The following is a 17,907-nucleotide window of genomic DNA, read 5'->3' as shown; positions in this document are numbered from 1 at the left end:
ACTCGATGGCTTTTCTGAAAAAAGTACTCAACATCTTCTCAATTCTTATAATCCTCCACAAAACAACAAAGTTTCAATACGTCGAGTGCCTATTCCTTATATCTCCGGTATTTCAGAAGCTATCACAAGAATTTTAAAGAAATATGATTTAACAACTACATATTCACCTATTAACAAATTGTCTTCTCATTTTCCTTCTCCTAAAGACAAACGCTCAACTTTATCTCTTCCTGGAGTTTATCAAATTCCTTGCAACTGTGATCTCTCCTATTTTGGACAGACTGGACGTTTTCTTGAAAAAAGAATCCAAGAACATCAATCCTCCATTCTTCACAACAAACCTGATAAGTCTGGATTGGCTCAACACGGGATTGAAACTGACCACAGCATCTTTTGGTCCAGGACTCGCCTCTTACATAGATCCTGTTATAGGTTCGAACATTTCTTCAAGGAAAGCGTGGAGACCTTGCTCCATCGTCCCAACCTGAATCGCAATGACTGTATATCTATATCAAAAATCTGGGAAAGTCTAATCAAGATTACTCATTAATTTTTTTTTTTTTTTTCCAATCATGTCTCTACTTCAAAATATTCCATTTCATACTTAGTGATATAACATCACGCGCCGTGTTCTATTTTTAACGATCTATTGTTAGTATTCTAGCTTGTATTTTTTAAACTGTTCTTGTAATACCACTGAGGATGGTCTGCTATTTTCAGACCAAAATATTTGGTTAAATAAATATCTTTCTTGTGTTTACGTGAATATATCATACAATTATAGTTGTCAGTGTCATTTATTTTAAATCGCATTTGTTTTTTTGGTTGAAAATTCTACATGCTCATAAGAACTGTATTATCAGCGCTACCTTTGTCACTAATGGTTTGAATACAAAAACTATCGATAAAATAATAATTTTATCGATAGTTTAAAATCAATAATTATATCCATTGTCCTAACCTGTCTCAAGAAGTTATCAGAATTTGTATTCCATATGTTCAAAGACTTACAAAAAAAAATAGCAAGACTACTTCAATAGATTGACTCACAAGTCTCTTTCAATCAAGTTCATAAATGTAACATTTTATCTCTCCTAAACACAAACATCCTCCTCTTTTTCTTATCCTGGGGTTTATAGAATCCCACTGCTCTTAAGGCTTATGTTATTATGGACAGACTGGTTGTTATGCAGAAATCCATCTGGAAGAACATCAAGAATTTTTTGGAACACGACCAGAGTATTACATTAAAGTTATATTCTTCTGGAAAGACAGTACAAAGAAGCTTACAATCCAAGCCTTAACAAAAACAATTGCCTTAAACTTTCTCAATTTTGGGAAGTTATACTGACTATTACTCACCATTCATGTGTTCTGCAAATTGTAATTAATTAATTTTTATTTAAAAATATTAACTAATTTATTTTAATGTAATTTACTTTTACATATCTGTTAATACAGATGGAGCTGATAGTGCATCTAGTATAGTATATGTTCTCTTTTATATGTTTGTTCCTATAATTGTATTGTATGGCTATAAAAATTCTAGCCATTATTCATAGCCGAAAATTCTACAAATAAAAAGAATTAGCGTTGCTGTTATTATTATTAAGAGAGAACTCCAGGGAGTGAGAGACTCATCGAGGGAGGCCACATACTATACACACACCAGCTATCATATTTATTCTTGAATTCATTCACATTGCTTGCACTCCCAACCTCCAATGGCAATCCATTCCAATCATGCCCCATCCTCTAAGAAGAAAATCTAGCCCTCACTCCCCTTCTTTAGCAGCCTTCATTCTCAGCTTCCAAGGATGCCCTCTTGTCCTTTCTCCACCCTCCATAAATTGAAAAATTCCATCAATTGAAATCTTGTATGACTCTTTCAGAAGTCTCAATCATATCACCCCTCTTTCTCCTGTTTGCTAGTGTCTGCAGTCTACAAATTCTCAATCTGTCTTCATAATCAGTATTCCACAATCCTGATATCATTTTTAACAGTCTCTCCAATATATCAGAATCACAATAGAGACCAGACCTGCACACAATAGTCCAAGTGAGGTCTTATCAAGGTCTTGTAAAGAGGCAAAATGACATCCTTATCTTTACATGTGAACGTTCATTTCAGCATTGCAATTATCTTTTGAGTTGTATTTGCAATCTTTGCCACATGGTCCCCCTGAACTTCAACTTCCTATCTACTAACACTCCAAGATCCCTAGCCTCGTCAGTTTCTTCTAGCATGATCCCACCAATATAATACGACATTGGATATCTAATCATGCCAAAGTGAATGACTTTACATTTACTGACATTGAACTGACACCCATTTTCCCTACCCATAATTCCAGCCTATTCAAATCATTCTGCAAGTACTGCATATCTGCAGCATTCCTGATTATCCTTCCAATCTTTGCATCATCAGCAAATAGCTGTATGTCGTTTGTCAAATCCCTACTAATATGATTAATGTACAGATTGAATAACAGTGGACTAAGCACTGATCCTTATGGTACACCACTTGTTATTTTTTATTTTATTTTATTTATTTATTTTTTAAAATTAATCTTTGTACTGGTTATGGGCAGTACTACCCTTACATCACGTCCAGACATCTCGTCCAGACTTGATATAGGCCTAAGCCTTTAACAGTGTTTTACCCTATGCCTGTTCTAGTTATCATTGTAGTCATTCTCTGGTGGCAATGGCATGCCACCAGTATGCCCTGTAGGGCCCTTAAGGAAAGGACTTTTATATTCTTCTGCGTAAGCCCAAGCTGTTTAAATCCTTATAACTATCTGCGCTCCATACGCCATGTAAAGAGATGGTGGCGCTGGTAAACCTCGGAGTTGTCTCATGCTCCTCCCGTATCTTACTAACTAGATCTTGGTTATTTTTATAGTAGTTCACACCACCTGGGCATCAACTACCCAAACATCACCATCTCTTTTAATCACTAAGTCTGGCTTATGCAAACTTGCGGAGGTCTTATAATGTGGTTCCACCATGGTCACCCAACATTTGTTCTTAAAGCAGTTGTTCAGAATGGAGACCATGCCGTCATGCCTCCACACGCAACCCCATGGGTGCAGAAGCAACACTGGGTTATATGAGACAATGTCTCGCTGTAGTGGCAGCCAGCCCTACAGTTTGAGTCATCACTACCCCATCGAGCTGTGCGGGTTGAGTGGGTAGGGCATTGATCCTCGTCCTGATAAGGTCAATATACTCAAACATATGGGGTGAATACTGCTATCACATATGGGGCACCCCATATGTGATAGCAGTATTCAATGGCTTGACAAATTTGTATAAGGTTAACAGCTGTTCAGTGGTGAAGTTAAAGTCCTGAGCAAAAAAGAAATCCTAATTTTTTAGAAGCTGAGGGTGCAATGGTTCTGATGTGTCTATGCCAGAAGAGGCTTGATGTCAGGGTAATTCCAAGAAGAGAAATCTCAAATTGTGAAATTTGGGCATTGTCAAAAATAATACTGGGAGAAAATGGTTCTTTTTTTATGAGAAATAAGACAGTATTGGGTTTTATTAGCATTGAAATTGACTAGGTTATCTGAACCCTGTTGAAGGTTTGGGGATCAGAATTGAGGGCAGTGGTGGTTAATGTTCTGTAGAGTAATGTTTATCAAACTAAAGGGAGGAGTGCAGTGTGCTGTTGTTTTCGACACTGTATTGGGTTGGAGATCACCTGAAGTAGGTCATTGATATATAACAGGGAGAAGGTTGGTGAGAGGATAGAACCTTGTGGAACCCAAGCATTAGTTGAGTGGTGAGAGAATAAGGAACCATCCACCACCACACATAGCATGCATCCAGACAGAAAGCCAGAAGTCTTGAGACAGACCAAACGATTGCAAACTCGGTCAAATGCCTTGGAGATATCTAGTGTAGCTGCTTGTTATTCACCAAACTTCTCCATGACATTTTTCCAGAGATGGGTGACATATGTGAGCAGATCTCCTGTTGATTGGCAGTGACAGAATCCATACTGGCAGTCATTTATTAGGTGGGTACCTTCATGGTAGTGTAGGAGTTGGAAATTGATGATTTTTTCTATTACTTTAGACAGGACTGAGGTGAGTGAGATGGAATGGTAGTTGAACGGCAGTGATCTGTTGCCCTTCTTGGGAATGGGTTGAATATAGGCCAATTTCCAGGCTGTGAGATAGATACCAGAAAGTGTAATCAAACAAAGTTTGTTTGTGAAGTTACTTCACATGCAAACTTTGTTTGATTACACTTGGATGAAGGAGGAAACCAAGAATATAATTTCTTGGCATCTTTAATTTGCAATATAACCAAGTGAAAAATTTTTCAACATCTATCTCTAATATTTTAGCAATAAGGTGTGACACTTTATGATTACTCGTATATGGAAATATGACTTCTTCATTACGTCAACCTTGGAATTACTTCTTGGTCTGGCTCCCACTGATGAGACCTCAATAAAGGTTGAAACTGGTCTGGGTAGCAGCTCTTCCTATAATGCATAGCATTATACATATCCATAAGGATATGTGCTTTGCATTATGGGACGCTAAGTCAATTGATGTGAAGCCATTAGCCTCTATATACAAGTAGCCCAGTCGTGAAGTTACTCTATGTGCAAACTTTTTTTGCTTAATTTGGATAAAGGATGAATCCAAGAATATAATTTCTTGGTATCTTTAATTTATAGTATAACCAAGTGAAAAAATTTTCAACCTTTATATATTGAAAACAGTTGTAGTTGTGGACAATGTCATTTTTGTATTTGCTTTGGCTAATCAGGATGGTCTGCTGCCATTCAGAGAAAAACATGAGAATGACAATTTTTTTTTTAATAGACACAGCAATTGAGGGCTAGTGGATCATTCCCTGGAAACTTTTCACTAGGTAAGGTAAAGATGACCATTTTACTCATTATTGGGTCACTCAAATACTAATAACATTTCCAACATGAACAAATACATTTGCCAAAAGAAGCTGCCAAAAATTTGGAAGTTGTTTCTACTCTATCCTCCTACCATCATTTGAACTATCCAACAGTCACCTCATTTTCATCTCGTTTTGTCTATCTCTTGATATGTTGTTCCCATTGGTCTAGCATAGCCAAGTTACTAAATTTCATATAAACCTAATTGAATGCCTTTTATTATAACAGTTGATCCTATATGCAAAGTATGAGATATCTGTAAGATGTATGAATTCTCTGGCCAATTTTGCAGGATTAGAACTTTGAGTTTACAAGAGGAAAAAATCTTGCATTCACTATTTGAGACCATCTAACTGATCTTCATATGAAAAACTGTTTTAAAGATCACCTTTCATCTTAGTTAGGATTCAAGCCAAAGAGCATCATCATCACTGCTGACTGACTGTGGACGATTCAGGCTGACAAATGGGAATACCCAATGGAAAGGAATACTTTGATCAGTAATCCAGTAGTCACATTTTCAGCCCTTGGAATTCATAATGTATATAATGCTTTAAAACAGTAATGTTTCTCAAATGTGGAAGTTAGTGTAAAATGGATGAAATATTGAACTTAATAGTTTATCATAATGTACCTATCATGGCATTCCAAATAATAAAAAGTGTAGCTAGACACTTTTATCTAGCTACACTTTTTACTATTTTCTTAATTTTGATAAGTTACTTCATGAAATGGCTGCCTTTTTTTTTTTCGACGTGTTTCTTATTTATTTTTGCTCATGCATTTTGTAAGTATTGTAAACGTTACTATATGAATACCAAATTATTTGTGAATATTCCTAATTTTTTTTTTTTTTGCAGAATATTTTTGCATTTTGTGTGTATGTTGCTGTAGTATTCTTTATTCTATGAATCTAAATCAACTTTCCCCACATCAATTAAAAAAGTTCTTATGTTTTGTAATTCTTCATTGTTCTTCATTTCACCTAGCATTACTAATTAAAATGGAGACACTTCAAAAGGACTATGATTTCACTATTTTAATGTTTATTAATGTGAACATTAGACTAATTTTTTATGACACTTATATTGGTGAAAGTTGGAGACCATTAGTACTCATTGGTACTATGCATGGGCCAGGTTAGATAAATGGGAATTTCATTTCTGTTTTAGAAATGAATATGGTCTTTTTTTCATGCTTCATCAGGCCTTTGGTAAGCAATTTGGTGGTGGTACACTGAACAGTGAAAATCATTTAGTACCTAAAAAAAATTGTTTTTTAGGTTTTTAATGTCAGGAATTGATTTCACTTAGAAATCATTTTCAGTACCTTTCACTCTTAAGTGCTACAAAACTTTTTTTTCAGTTCAGCCTATGTAAAGGAGAGGAAGACCAGAAACAAGTATGTCTGTCAATGCATAAAAGATGTCCAAGTTCTCCCCTGTTCCTTATCATCACCTGTACAGGACTTAAACACTGATGATAGTACTGAAAAGTGCCCATGCAGATTTTATTTAAATAAATATGTTTACTTATTACTTTATTTAAATTTATTAGTTTAGTTATTATTTGATATGGAGATGTAAGTGAAAAATCTTTCCATCTTTTCTTTTTTATTATTTATTTATTTTGTTTTATTTAGGATGAACAAATAAATACTCCTGAAGATGACCTGACTAAGGACTTGTGCTCTCTCATAATGTCTAATCTTCAGCATCAGCCTCTTTTTACAGCAGAACAAGTTTTGGAAGAAATAGATAACATGATACAGGTAAAGGAAACAGTTTTCTTTTTAAAAAAAATGTTTTACCATATACACGTGAACTGCATTGAAAAACAAAATAACTACTTCATTTACTTTTTGGCCAATTTTGTTTTTATATAATGAAAAGCTAAATCTGTAATATTAGTCCTAGTTCTTTATTCTTGAAGCTGATACAAAATGTTTCTTATTACTTAAAATATGCATTAAATTAATTAATGCCTTCACCAATTTCTTTAATTGGTGAAAAATATTAACTCAATGAGTATTTATCATAGCCAGATAGCAAAGCTTTATATGCTTTTGCAATTCCACAAGTTTCAGAAGTGACAGACAGAGAGCCTATGAGAGTACATTCTTTGGCATGAGTTGCATTGATTGCACTGCTTAAAAGATGAATTCCTCATAGAAGCCCATATATATTTGCCTTTTACAAATGATTTTGATTAAAGGTTTCACCTAGCTTTAACTGGCTGCTTAGTACTGTTGATTCACAGTAGAGGTCTTCCAAGGGCTCAAGTGTTTTGCCACTTCTTTTAGTGCCAATTTTTAATGCCAAGGTGAAAGCTTTTATACATTTTTTTTCCCCAGTTTGTACTTCTTTAATCAGCTCCTTCAAGTATAAGTTTAACTGCAAATTAGATGATTTTGCAGTTTAAAATTCAAGGGTATACTATATAAATACTACAAGGCCAATGCAGGATAGCACATTCTGCATAAAAATATATTTTTTGTTTCATTTTGCAATAAATTATTACAGTAGAGGAACAATTTATTGCTAACATACTTATTTCATGATTGTAAGAGAGAAAGAAAAAAAATTTAACCATAAGAGTTTTTCTGTCCATCCATCCATCTATATGTCTTTGGACATTTTATTCCACATGCACACTCTGCTCCTCAGTGATGTGCCACACCAGCTCTCACCGAGTAGTCCTGTTGTATCCTTTTCTGGAGGTTTCACCTCTCTGAAGATCAGTCACTCCAGGCACACCATTCATCCATCTCATTGAGGATCTACCTCTTCCTCTTTTTCTAGGAACTTTACCTTCTATTACTGTTTTGAGAAGTCCTCCTACCATTCTTTCAGTGTGACAGACAGAGAGCCTGTGAGAGTACATTCTTTGGCATGAATTGCATTGGCTGCACTGCTTAAAAGATGAAGTCCTCCTAGAAGCCATCAAAAGCATGAAGTCACCATAGTGCAATCAGTTATATCTGGTGTACCAGATACCTTCTTACCATTTGTATCTTAAGATATTCTCCCATGACCTTTCTTCCTTGTACTTGTCACACATCAGAAATAAATTTCCTTGTTTTCCCATGGCCTGCTTATGCAAGTTCTTTTCACAGTCTGATTTTGCTTTTGTCACCATAGTTCTCACTCTCCTGGCCTACGTTTTATACTGCTCCTAAAGCTCTTGCTATAAAGTTTCATCATTATGGCCATCAATTTCTTGATATGTATTGTTAAGGGGTATGTAGAATATTGTGACAGTACTACATGATTAAGTTTGCATTAGTACTAGTCCACCATGAATAAATTTCCAGAAACAGGCTAGGAAAGATGAGGAAAAACATTTAAACATAAGGTGCAAGGAAATTGAAGAAAGCAGTATTACAGGTAGGACAAGGAATCGCTTTAGAAAGATAAATGATGTATAATCATCATCATCATCAGTTGCATCAGTCTTGGGACTGGTAGCTCAACAGCAATTTCCTCCATTCTGCTCTGTCATTGGCTTTCTTCTTAACCTCCTGGTAACTCCTCAAACCCATGCTGTCTTTGACTTGGTCAAGAAAGCTTTTCCTTGGTCTGCCTCTTCTTCTTTTCCCCTCTATTTTGCCTCAGTTATTCTTTTCACAAGTCCATCATGTTGAATTATATGTCCAAACCACCTATCCCTTCTAATTTTGATCGATTTAATTAGAGTTCTTGTTTCGTTTATCTCTCTCAGGACTTGTTCGTTTGATTTTTTTTCTGTCCATTTTATTTTGTTCATGCGGTGCCAGCATCACATTTCAAAAGCCTCCAATCTTCTTAAATCTTCTCTGCCTAGAATCCGGTTTCACATCCATACAGTGCAATGCTCCATATCAATGTCTTTACTAATTTTTTTTTCAATTGTAGGTTGAGTTTTCCTGTTAAAATGCTTTTCATCTTAGAGAATTGGGCTTTTGCATTGTTTATTCTTGATCTTATGTCTTCTCTTGTTCTGCCATCTTCTGTTATTAGGCTTCCTAAATATTTAAAGCTTTTCACTTGTTTTATTTGGTTCCCGCTGATGTCTATATGCTCTATATTGATAGGGATTTTGCCTGTAACAATGATTTTAGTCTTATCTGTGTTGATTTTTATTTTATATTTTTCAAGGTTATTATTTAGTAATTCTAGCATTGTTTTTAACGTTCTTCTGTTTTCTGCTACAAGGGCTATGTCATCAGCAAATCTCATACACATGACTTGCTCACCATTTATCTTTATGCCACTGTTTATTTTATCTTTAGTTTCCTGAATGGCCTTTTCAATATATAAATTAAATAAAAGTGGTGAAAATATACATCCTTGTCTTACTCCACTCCTTATGTTTATTATTTTCTCCTTATCATTGATTTTAATCCGTCCATTTTGATTTTTGTAAATTTGATAAATTATTTTCCTATCCCTCAAATCTATGCCGATATTAGTTAGACAATTTAGGAGTATTTGCTGGTTTACTTTATCAAATGCTTTCTCTAAATCAAAGAAGCAAATGTAAGTATTTTGACTAAGGTCTAATCTTCTCTCTATTATTGTTCTTAAACAGAGTATTGCCTCTCTTGTTCCTTTATTCTTTCTGAATCCAAATTGGTCTTCATCCAATAGACAATATATTTTTGAATAAATTCTATTTTTAATAATTTTTAGCAGAATTTTGCTAACATGTGGGATTAAAGCTATTGTTCTAAATTGGCTGCATTTGTTTGCATTATTCTTTTTTGGTATTGGTATTATGCTCGATTTCATAAACTCCTTTGGTATTTCTCCTCTATCATAGATTTGGGCTATTAATTGATAGAGTACGGTTTTTGTCTCATCACCTAGATTTTGTAGCAGTTCTATAGGAATATTGTCTACACCTGGACTTTTTTCCCTTACTCATTTCGGACAGTGCTTTATCAAATTCTTTTTGCATTATTGGGGGGGGGGTCCTAGATTATCTTCATTTTGATTTTCTATGTTGATATCAACATCAAGTTCGTCGCCATTATAGAGATTTTCAAGATAATTCTTCCATTCCATTAATATATCCTCAGATTCTATTAGTAATTTTTCCATTTTCATCTTTGATGGCATTATTTTTGCTATTCTTATTAAATTTGAAAGTCAGTTTGTTAATTTCTTTATAGGCTTTCTCTATGTTTTCTTTTTTAAATAATTCATCAATGTTATTACATTGTTCTTCTAGGTATTCTTTTTTGGCTTGTCTACATTTTCTTGTAACTTGATGTTTAAGATATTTGTATTTGGCCACATCTTCTTCTTTAACAGCATTTTTATATTTTCTTCTTTCATCCATAAGGCCATGATGTATAGGGAAGTTTATCCCTAGATTAGGAGTTGTAAAAAGTAATTTGGGAAAATGCCTGATGGAAGAAGAAGCAGTGAAAAAAAAGATGGAAAGACTATGTAGAGGATTTGTACAAGAAAAATAATAATATTGTAGGTGAAAGGAGAGGATTTGTTGAGGAACCCATGATAATGAAAAGTGAAAAGATATCAGCAATGGAACAGTTGCCAAAAGGAAAAGCTCCTGGAGATGAAATAGTGAATGTATTGACTAAAATTTGTCAACAGATTGGGAAGAAAATATACAGGCCTAGAGATTAGTAAACATCAGTATATCCCAATTCCAAAAAAATCAAATCCCAAGATTGTGAGAATTATAGAACCATCACTTTAATTTCACATGCAAGTCAAGTTATGCTGAAAGTGATCCAGTTAAGGCTGGAGCCATATGTGAATAGAGAAATGCACATGAACAGGCATGCTTTATGAGAGGTAGACAAACAAGAGACCAGATAACATGAGATGGATTATGGGAAGAACAAGAATTTCAGAAGGAAGTATTCATGTGTTTTATTGATTGTTTGAAAGCTTTTGATTGCATGGATCATAACAGACTGTGGATTGTAATGAGATCAATAGGATTACCCACGCATCTAATTCTCTTGATAAAGAGAGTTGTATGACAACCAAGAGGCTTCAGTGTTCGAGTGGAAAAAGGGGTGAGGCAGGGTTGTATACTTTCACCCTATCTAACCAGTATTACTGATGTTAATATTTTTGATCCCATTCCATTTATCAATGCTAAGAAGCTCTTATCTTTATTCTTTACTTCTTGCATTAGTCAACTTTTTATTTATTTATTTTATTTTGTCAACTGCCAGACTGACGGTTGCTATTAAGATAATGCTTCAAAACTGAATGGTTCAAAATAACTAGTCCAATTTGATGTCCTGTGAATCTTGGTTGTTATTCTTACCATACTACGACTCTCTCTCTCTCTGCTTTTGGTCATTTACAGTCATAACTGTATTCTCTCACTTTAATATTCACATCCTTGCATGTGGGACAAGTTATATTATTTTTGCTTACTTGATTATCATATTGGCTGATAAGTCTTTATGTACAGTCATCCTTTTACCAAGATATGAGGTGTTTGTATCCCACCCATAAAATTGTAAAGCTATCATGAATTATCTATTTTCAGTGGACTGAGAGTTGGATAATCAGGAAACCTGCTCTAGAAACCAGACATAATTCTCTTTTTCACTGCGCATCTCCAATAAGCAGATGGTGGTCTTGTGCTGGATGGCAAAAATCATATGTCGCTAATGATATTCACAAACATCCACAGCTTCTTAATTGGAAAGCAGTGTACTATTCATTCGGCCAACCAGGCCAGCAATTTCTATAATGGGTTAAATAATTTGAAGCTGCTTAAAATAGGCATTCTTTTCCTCACATGTTAAATACGTAGGCCATTCTGTATTCAACCTGTTGAACAAAGTTTATCTTATCATCCAAAATGCACATTATTTGATTATGAATGGACAAAAAAGAGCTAAAAAGCATGACATTATCTGAAACATATCTTGGTGATTGTATGGAAAATTTATTTAAAATGGGTTGCTGATGGTGAAAAGGTGAGAACAATTGTAATGTAATACAAATTATTCTAGAAAACATTACATTGACATCAGCATGAAAAGGTAGATATGCTTAAATATTGACTGCCTTAACAAACTTGAGCTAAAGTGTACTTAACTGGAGGAAGGGGGGGTCATGTAGAGTCATCCATCCATCTCCTTTTGATATCATCACTAGTGATTTCATATTTTATAAGAAATTGAAATCAACGTAATAAATATTACTGAATACTCAAAACCACAGTTGCCTAGAGATTCCTGTATTTGGCATTTTTTATGATATAAATATGAATATTTCTTTTTTAATTATTAGAAAATTTAGTTGTTCATTATTTCTTTTGTGTTCATTGAAATAGATTAAATGAATTTATATAATTGAAAACAGCATTCACCATCATCTATAACAGCAGCTTCCTATGCTACTCCTGAAAAATCTCCTGATTCAGACTACAGAGATAAGGTGGCCTATTATTGTGGAATGTATAAAGATGGTAAGCTTTATTTTTTCTAAGGATATAATAAGCCAGTTAGGTAGATAAGCTTATTGTGTGATTATCTAAAACTGGATATATGCTAACCAATTTCTTATAAAATGTTTATGCTATTCTAGTTTCATTAATCATATGCTTTCTAGTTTAATGAGACTCAAAAAATCATGATCATTACTAACATGTTATTCCTAATGGAAAGGACAGGTGAGATATCAGATAATTCTGAGCGCTTTTTAATTTAATTGCTCTTATTATTATTAAGAGAGACCTCCAGGGAGTCAGAGACTCATCAAGGGAGGCCACATACTACACACGCGCACACACACACACACACCAACTATCATACTTATTCTTGAATTCATTCATCTTGCTTGCACTCACAACCTCCAATGGCAATCCATTCCAATCATACACCACCCTCTAAGAGGAAAATCTAGCCCTCACCTCCCTTCTTTAGCGGCCTTCATTCTCAGCTTCCAAGGATGCCCTCTTGTCCTTTCTCCACCCTCCATAAATTGAAAAATTCCATCAATTGAAATCTTGTATGACTCTTTCAGAAGTCTCAATCATATCACCCCTCTTTCTCCTGTTTGCTAGTGTCTGCAGTCTACAAATTCTCAATCTGTTTTCATAATCAGTATTCCACAATCCTGATATCATTTTTAACACTCTCCTTTGTACTCTCTCTCCAGTATATTAGAATTGCAACGGAGACCAGACATGCGCACAATAGTCCAAGTGAGGTCTTATCAAGGTCTTGTAAAGAGGCAAAATGACATCCTTATCTTTACATATGAACGTTCATTTCAGCATTGCTATTATTTTTGAGTTGTATTTGCAATCTTTGCCACATGGTCCCTAAACTTCAACTTCCTATCTATTAGCACTCCAAGATCCCTAGCCTCATCAGTTTCTTCTAGCCTAATCCCACCAATATAATACGACATTGGATATCTAATCATACCAAAGTGAATGACTTTACATTTACTGACATTGAACTGACACCCATTTTTCCCATGCCCTCAATTCCAGCCTATTCAAATCATTCTGCAAGTACTGCATATCAGCAACATTCCTTATTACCCTACCTGTCTTTGCATCATCAGCAAATAGTTGTATGTCGCTTGTCAAATCCTCCCCAATATCATTAATGTACAGATTGAATAACAGCGGACCAAGCACTGATTCTTGTGGTACACCACTTGTTACCTTAAACCTTGCAGACTCAGATCCCCCTTATACCACTTTTTGATATGTCAGTCAGCCATCCTCTTATCCATGCTAACACTGTATAACCCAAACCCATTTTCTCCAATTTTTGCGACAGTCTATCATGCTGTATTCTATCAAAAGCCTTAGCAAAATCCAAAAAGTATCATGGTATATCATTCTCCTTATCTAGTTCAATGGCAACATTGAACTAGAACATTGATTCAATGAACAACATTGAACATGTTGTTCATTGCAAAGTAGAGATTCACTGTCAACCCATTTCTGAATGCGAGCACTAACCAATTTTTACAAAATCTTCACCACCACTCCTGAGATATTAATTGGTCAATAGTTGGATACATTGATCTTTGCACCACCTTTGTGCAATAGAATTACCATACATTCCTGCAGAATCTTCCCTGTTCTGAGACTCATATTAAATAGCCTGGTCAAAGAAATGGCTGGTTCAGCTGAACACTTTTAGCACACAAGCTCATATTCCATCAGTCACTATTGCTGAATTCTTATTCAGTTTGTGCAATAGCTCTAAAACCTCGGACTCACACACCTGTGTTTCTTCATCTAGTGAAGAGGTAACAGTGAGCTCAATGTTGCATTCACCAGGTTGATAGGTAGATAAGCTTATTGTGTGATTATCTAAAATTGGATATATGCTAACCAATTTCTTATAAAATGTTTATGCTATTTTAGTTTCATTAATCATATGCTTTCTAGTTTAATGAAACTCAAAAAATCATGTTATTCCTAATGGAAAGGACAGGTGAGATATCAGATAATTCTGAGTGCTTTTTAATTTAATTGCTCTGATTATGCATCCAGAAACTGGATAGGAAATATTAGTATCTCATCTTCATTATATTTGGCATAAGTGTTTCATAGTCAAGAAATATGGCTTCACATAAACATAAATGTCTTAATAGGGTGGTTAATCCTATCTGCATGGTCTACCGTATCTGTCAAATTTGTGTATTCTTTGATTGGTCTACCTGTTTTACAGGATGAAAAACCCTACTTTTTAGGAGATAAATGCACTCATCCTCTTATAAGACTGGATAGGGGTAGTGACATTTTCCTCCCAGAAACTCCCTGATTTTTTTATCTAAACTAACCTGAACACTTGTAATTAACATATTAATATACTGGCTTTGTTCCCTTTATTAGCTCTTCCATAATTTTAACCGTTTCCATATAAGACTTATAATTTTAGTTGAAATGTCTTTATTATGGTTTGACATATCGTAGATGTTGATCTTTCCAAATAATTTCTTCAATATTGCTTTGGCCACTGAAGCCCGTACTTAAACTGAATGATAATAATAATCTGAGTAGCGTGTATTTATCTGGGTACTAGGCTCATCAGAGAGAAAATGCTGCATGTTTGTTGTCCCCATAGCTTTTGTTGCTTCAAGCATAATTTCAACTAACCAGCCACCCAGCTCTGCATTTGTTTTGTCCACAGACAAATAAATAAAAGAGAGAGAAACATAAATCTTGAGAGTTAAATTTGTATTTAATCCTAATTCACTGATCTTAATTATCTTACTGTGTTTGCTTTATTTCTATTTATTTGAGTTTGGTATTCCTTGTATGTTTTACTGGATTCAAGAAATGAGACTTCATTCCTTAATATCTGTTCCTTTTAGGATCAGATATTGGGTCTGTCATGCGCTTTGGTGTGATTAGATATCCACTGTCATATTGGTAGGATTATGATAGCAAAAACTGATCAGATTAGGGATCTTGGAGTTTTTAGTAGACGGGAAGTTGAAGATCAAGAGCCATAGAGCAAAGATTGCAAATACAACTCGGAGAATAATTGCAATGCTGAAATGAACCTTGACATGTAAAAATAAGGAAGTCATTTTGCCTATTTACAGGTCTTGATAAGACCTCACTTGGACTATTGCATGCAGGTGTGGTCTCCTGGCTTCTGTGGTGATTCTGATACAGTGGAGAGAGAAAGAGTGCAAAGGAGACTGTTTGTTAAAAATGATATCAGAATTGTGGAATACTGATAATGAAGACAGATTGAGAATATGCAGACACTAGCAACAGAATGAGGGATGATATGATGGAGACTTACAAACTTCTGAAAGGATCATACAGGATTTCAGTAATGGAATTTTTATTTTATGGGTGGGCAGGGGGGGGATGCCATGCTCTCCTTGGAAGTTGAGAATGAATGCTGTCAAGAGGGGGGGGGGGGTGAAGGCTAGGTTTTTCTCTTGTAGAGTGGTGCATGATTGGAATAGATTGCCATTGGATGTGATGTGTACAAGTAGTGTGAATAAATTCAAGAACAGGTATGACAGCTGGTGTGTGTATACTATGGCCTCCATTGATGAATCTCTGACTCCTAGGAGGTCTCTCTTAATAATAATAATCCCTTGTTCTGCCACCTCTAGCCAGATGCTGAAATATTTACTCTGTATCAATCCCATAAAACCCTTTAAGTAACTTAAATATTTGTTTCTATCATGCTCTCTCTCTCTCTCCCCCCCCCTCCCCCCAAAAAATTAAATGAACTTTTTGCAATACTATCATCATAGGAAGCATTTCATAGTCTCCACCATCTTGGTTACTCACCTGGATCCATTCCACCACTTCCAAATCCCAAGAAACACAGGTAACTATACCTGGGTATAGTTACCTGTGTAGTATTGAATTGCAAAGTAGTTCATGATAAACTATAAAAACACTTTAGAATGATTTCAGAAGTATCTTTAAAGAGTCGAATTTATTTATCTGCTTGATTACATTTTCACATTTTGGCAAAATATTGCATAATTGAGTCAGTTACAACTTAACAATGCTAGTAGTTAAAAAAAAAAAAAAAAAAAAAAAAAAAAAAAATGGATAAAGAACTAGCAAGTCTTAATATTATAGTAGTTGTTTTCATAATGCTTTGATAAATTATTACTATTTTCCTAATTAATATAAGAAAATAAAATGCATATGCATTTAATTGTCAATCAGGAAACTTTTCAGAATCATCAGAGATTAACTAAATCTCTGATTTACTGCTTTTGAAATATAAGTATGGAACAATTCTGCTATGGAAACCTCAAATGTAGGAAAGTAGGAGCATGTTCATACCCAATTCTGCCTACCATGGAGAAACAGCTGGCATAAACATGCATTATTATTCGACTTCAAAGGATGAAACTAAAGTTGGAAGGATTAGAAAACTGTAAAATTTATCATCATCATCAAATTCATGATATGTACCCTCAGCAGGTGTACTGGATAATTATGATGGTACTACATGGAAAAGTTACACCATTACCAACTTCTGATCAACAGTTTTCCTCCAAATTAATCTATTATCTGTCAAGACTTCAACATTATCAGATCTTGTATTTCTCTCTTTCAAAACCCTCTTTACTGTATCAATCCATCAATCTACATCTTGATCTTCCTCTGGGTCTGTTTCCTGCTAACCTGACAAAGAACACTTGTTTTACTAATCTTTCCTCTCCAATTCTGTTTAAGTGACCATACTACCTGATATTAGCTCCAGTAACGTATTTCTGAATGCTAAGATGGAAAGATTCTTTCATAATACCTCATTTTTAATGTGATATTGCCATTGATACCATCTGTTCACTCCACTAATCTTTCTCAAAACTCTCATATCTGTGGTCTCAAGTCTTTGATCAAGTGTTTTATTTCTAACCCAGCTCTTAGATCCATAAGTTAAAATTGGTTTGAACACTGTTTTCTATACAGCTGATTTAAGTGCTTTGACTAGTTTCTTTCTCGTTCCCTATAAATTTATTCAGCTGACTTCTTACCACACCAGCTTTACTAATTCTGTTGTCTATTTCCAATTTTAATTTGCCATCTTCACTAAAAATTGTTTGCCTATATCACTAAAATGTTTTACTTGTTCTGTAGGTTCACTATTCAGGATACAGTTGATGTTTTCAATGTTTCTGCCTATTTTTCATTTGTCTTTTTATTGCTGACTTTCACACTAAATTTATTATAACATTATTATGCATTTTAATCAGGGAATACTGTAGACTTATACTGGATTTATTGAGAAGCATAACATCATCTGCATAAAGTAAAGAGCTAAGATTATCATTGCCAATTTTGATATCAGATTTAGATCTAATATCAAAATTGCCTATATATCTAATTCTGATACCAATTTTGATATCAGATCCACTTTCCTGCATAATATGATTCATATAGATAATGAATAACACTGGAGATAATGTGTATATTCTTGTCACACACACTTGATTTAACATCAAACCATCTTCATGTACTTCCTTTAATTCTAACCTC

The 17,907-nt window shown here is 34.5% G+C and overlaps 1 protein-coding gene across 2 annotated transcripts in view; it reads left to right on the top strand.

Moving 5' to 3' along the window:
* LOC150102574 (fasciculation and elongation protein zeta-2-like) overlaps window positions 1–17,907 on the top strand; it is a 226,412-nt gene that overhangs the window by 124,066 nt on the left and 84,439 nt on the right. For both annotated transcript variants that reach the window (XM_090398834.1, XM_090398833.1), the window contains 2 exons: window positions 6,575–6,703; window positions 12,273–12,378. In XM_090398834.1, coding sequence (XP_090254960.1) covers window positions 6,575–6,703; window positions 12,273–12,378 — 235 coding nt within the window. The remainder of the gene's footprint in view (window positions 1–6,574; window positions 6,704–12,272; window positions 12,379–17,907) is intronic.

The sequence above is a fragment of the Typopeltis vanoorti genome, chromosome 10, assembly GCF_054136105.1.
Source record: "Typopeltis vanoorti isolate ZY-2024b chromosome 10, IOZ_Tvanoo_1.0, whole genome shotgun sequence".
In the NCBI taxonomy this organism is placed as follows: domain Eukaryota; kingdom Metazoa; phylum Arthropoda; class Arachnida; order Uropygi; family Thelyphonidae; genus Typopeltis; species Typopeltis vanoorti.
This window is presented reverse-complemented; position numbering and strand designations above follow the sequence as displayed.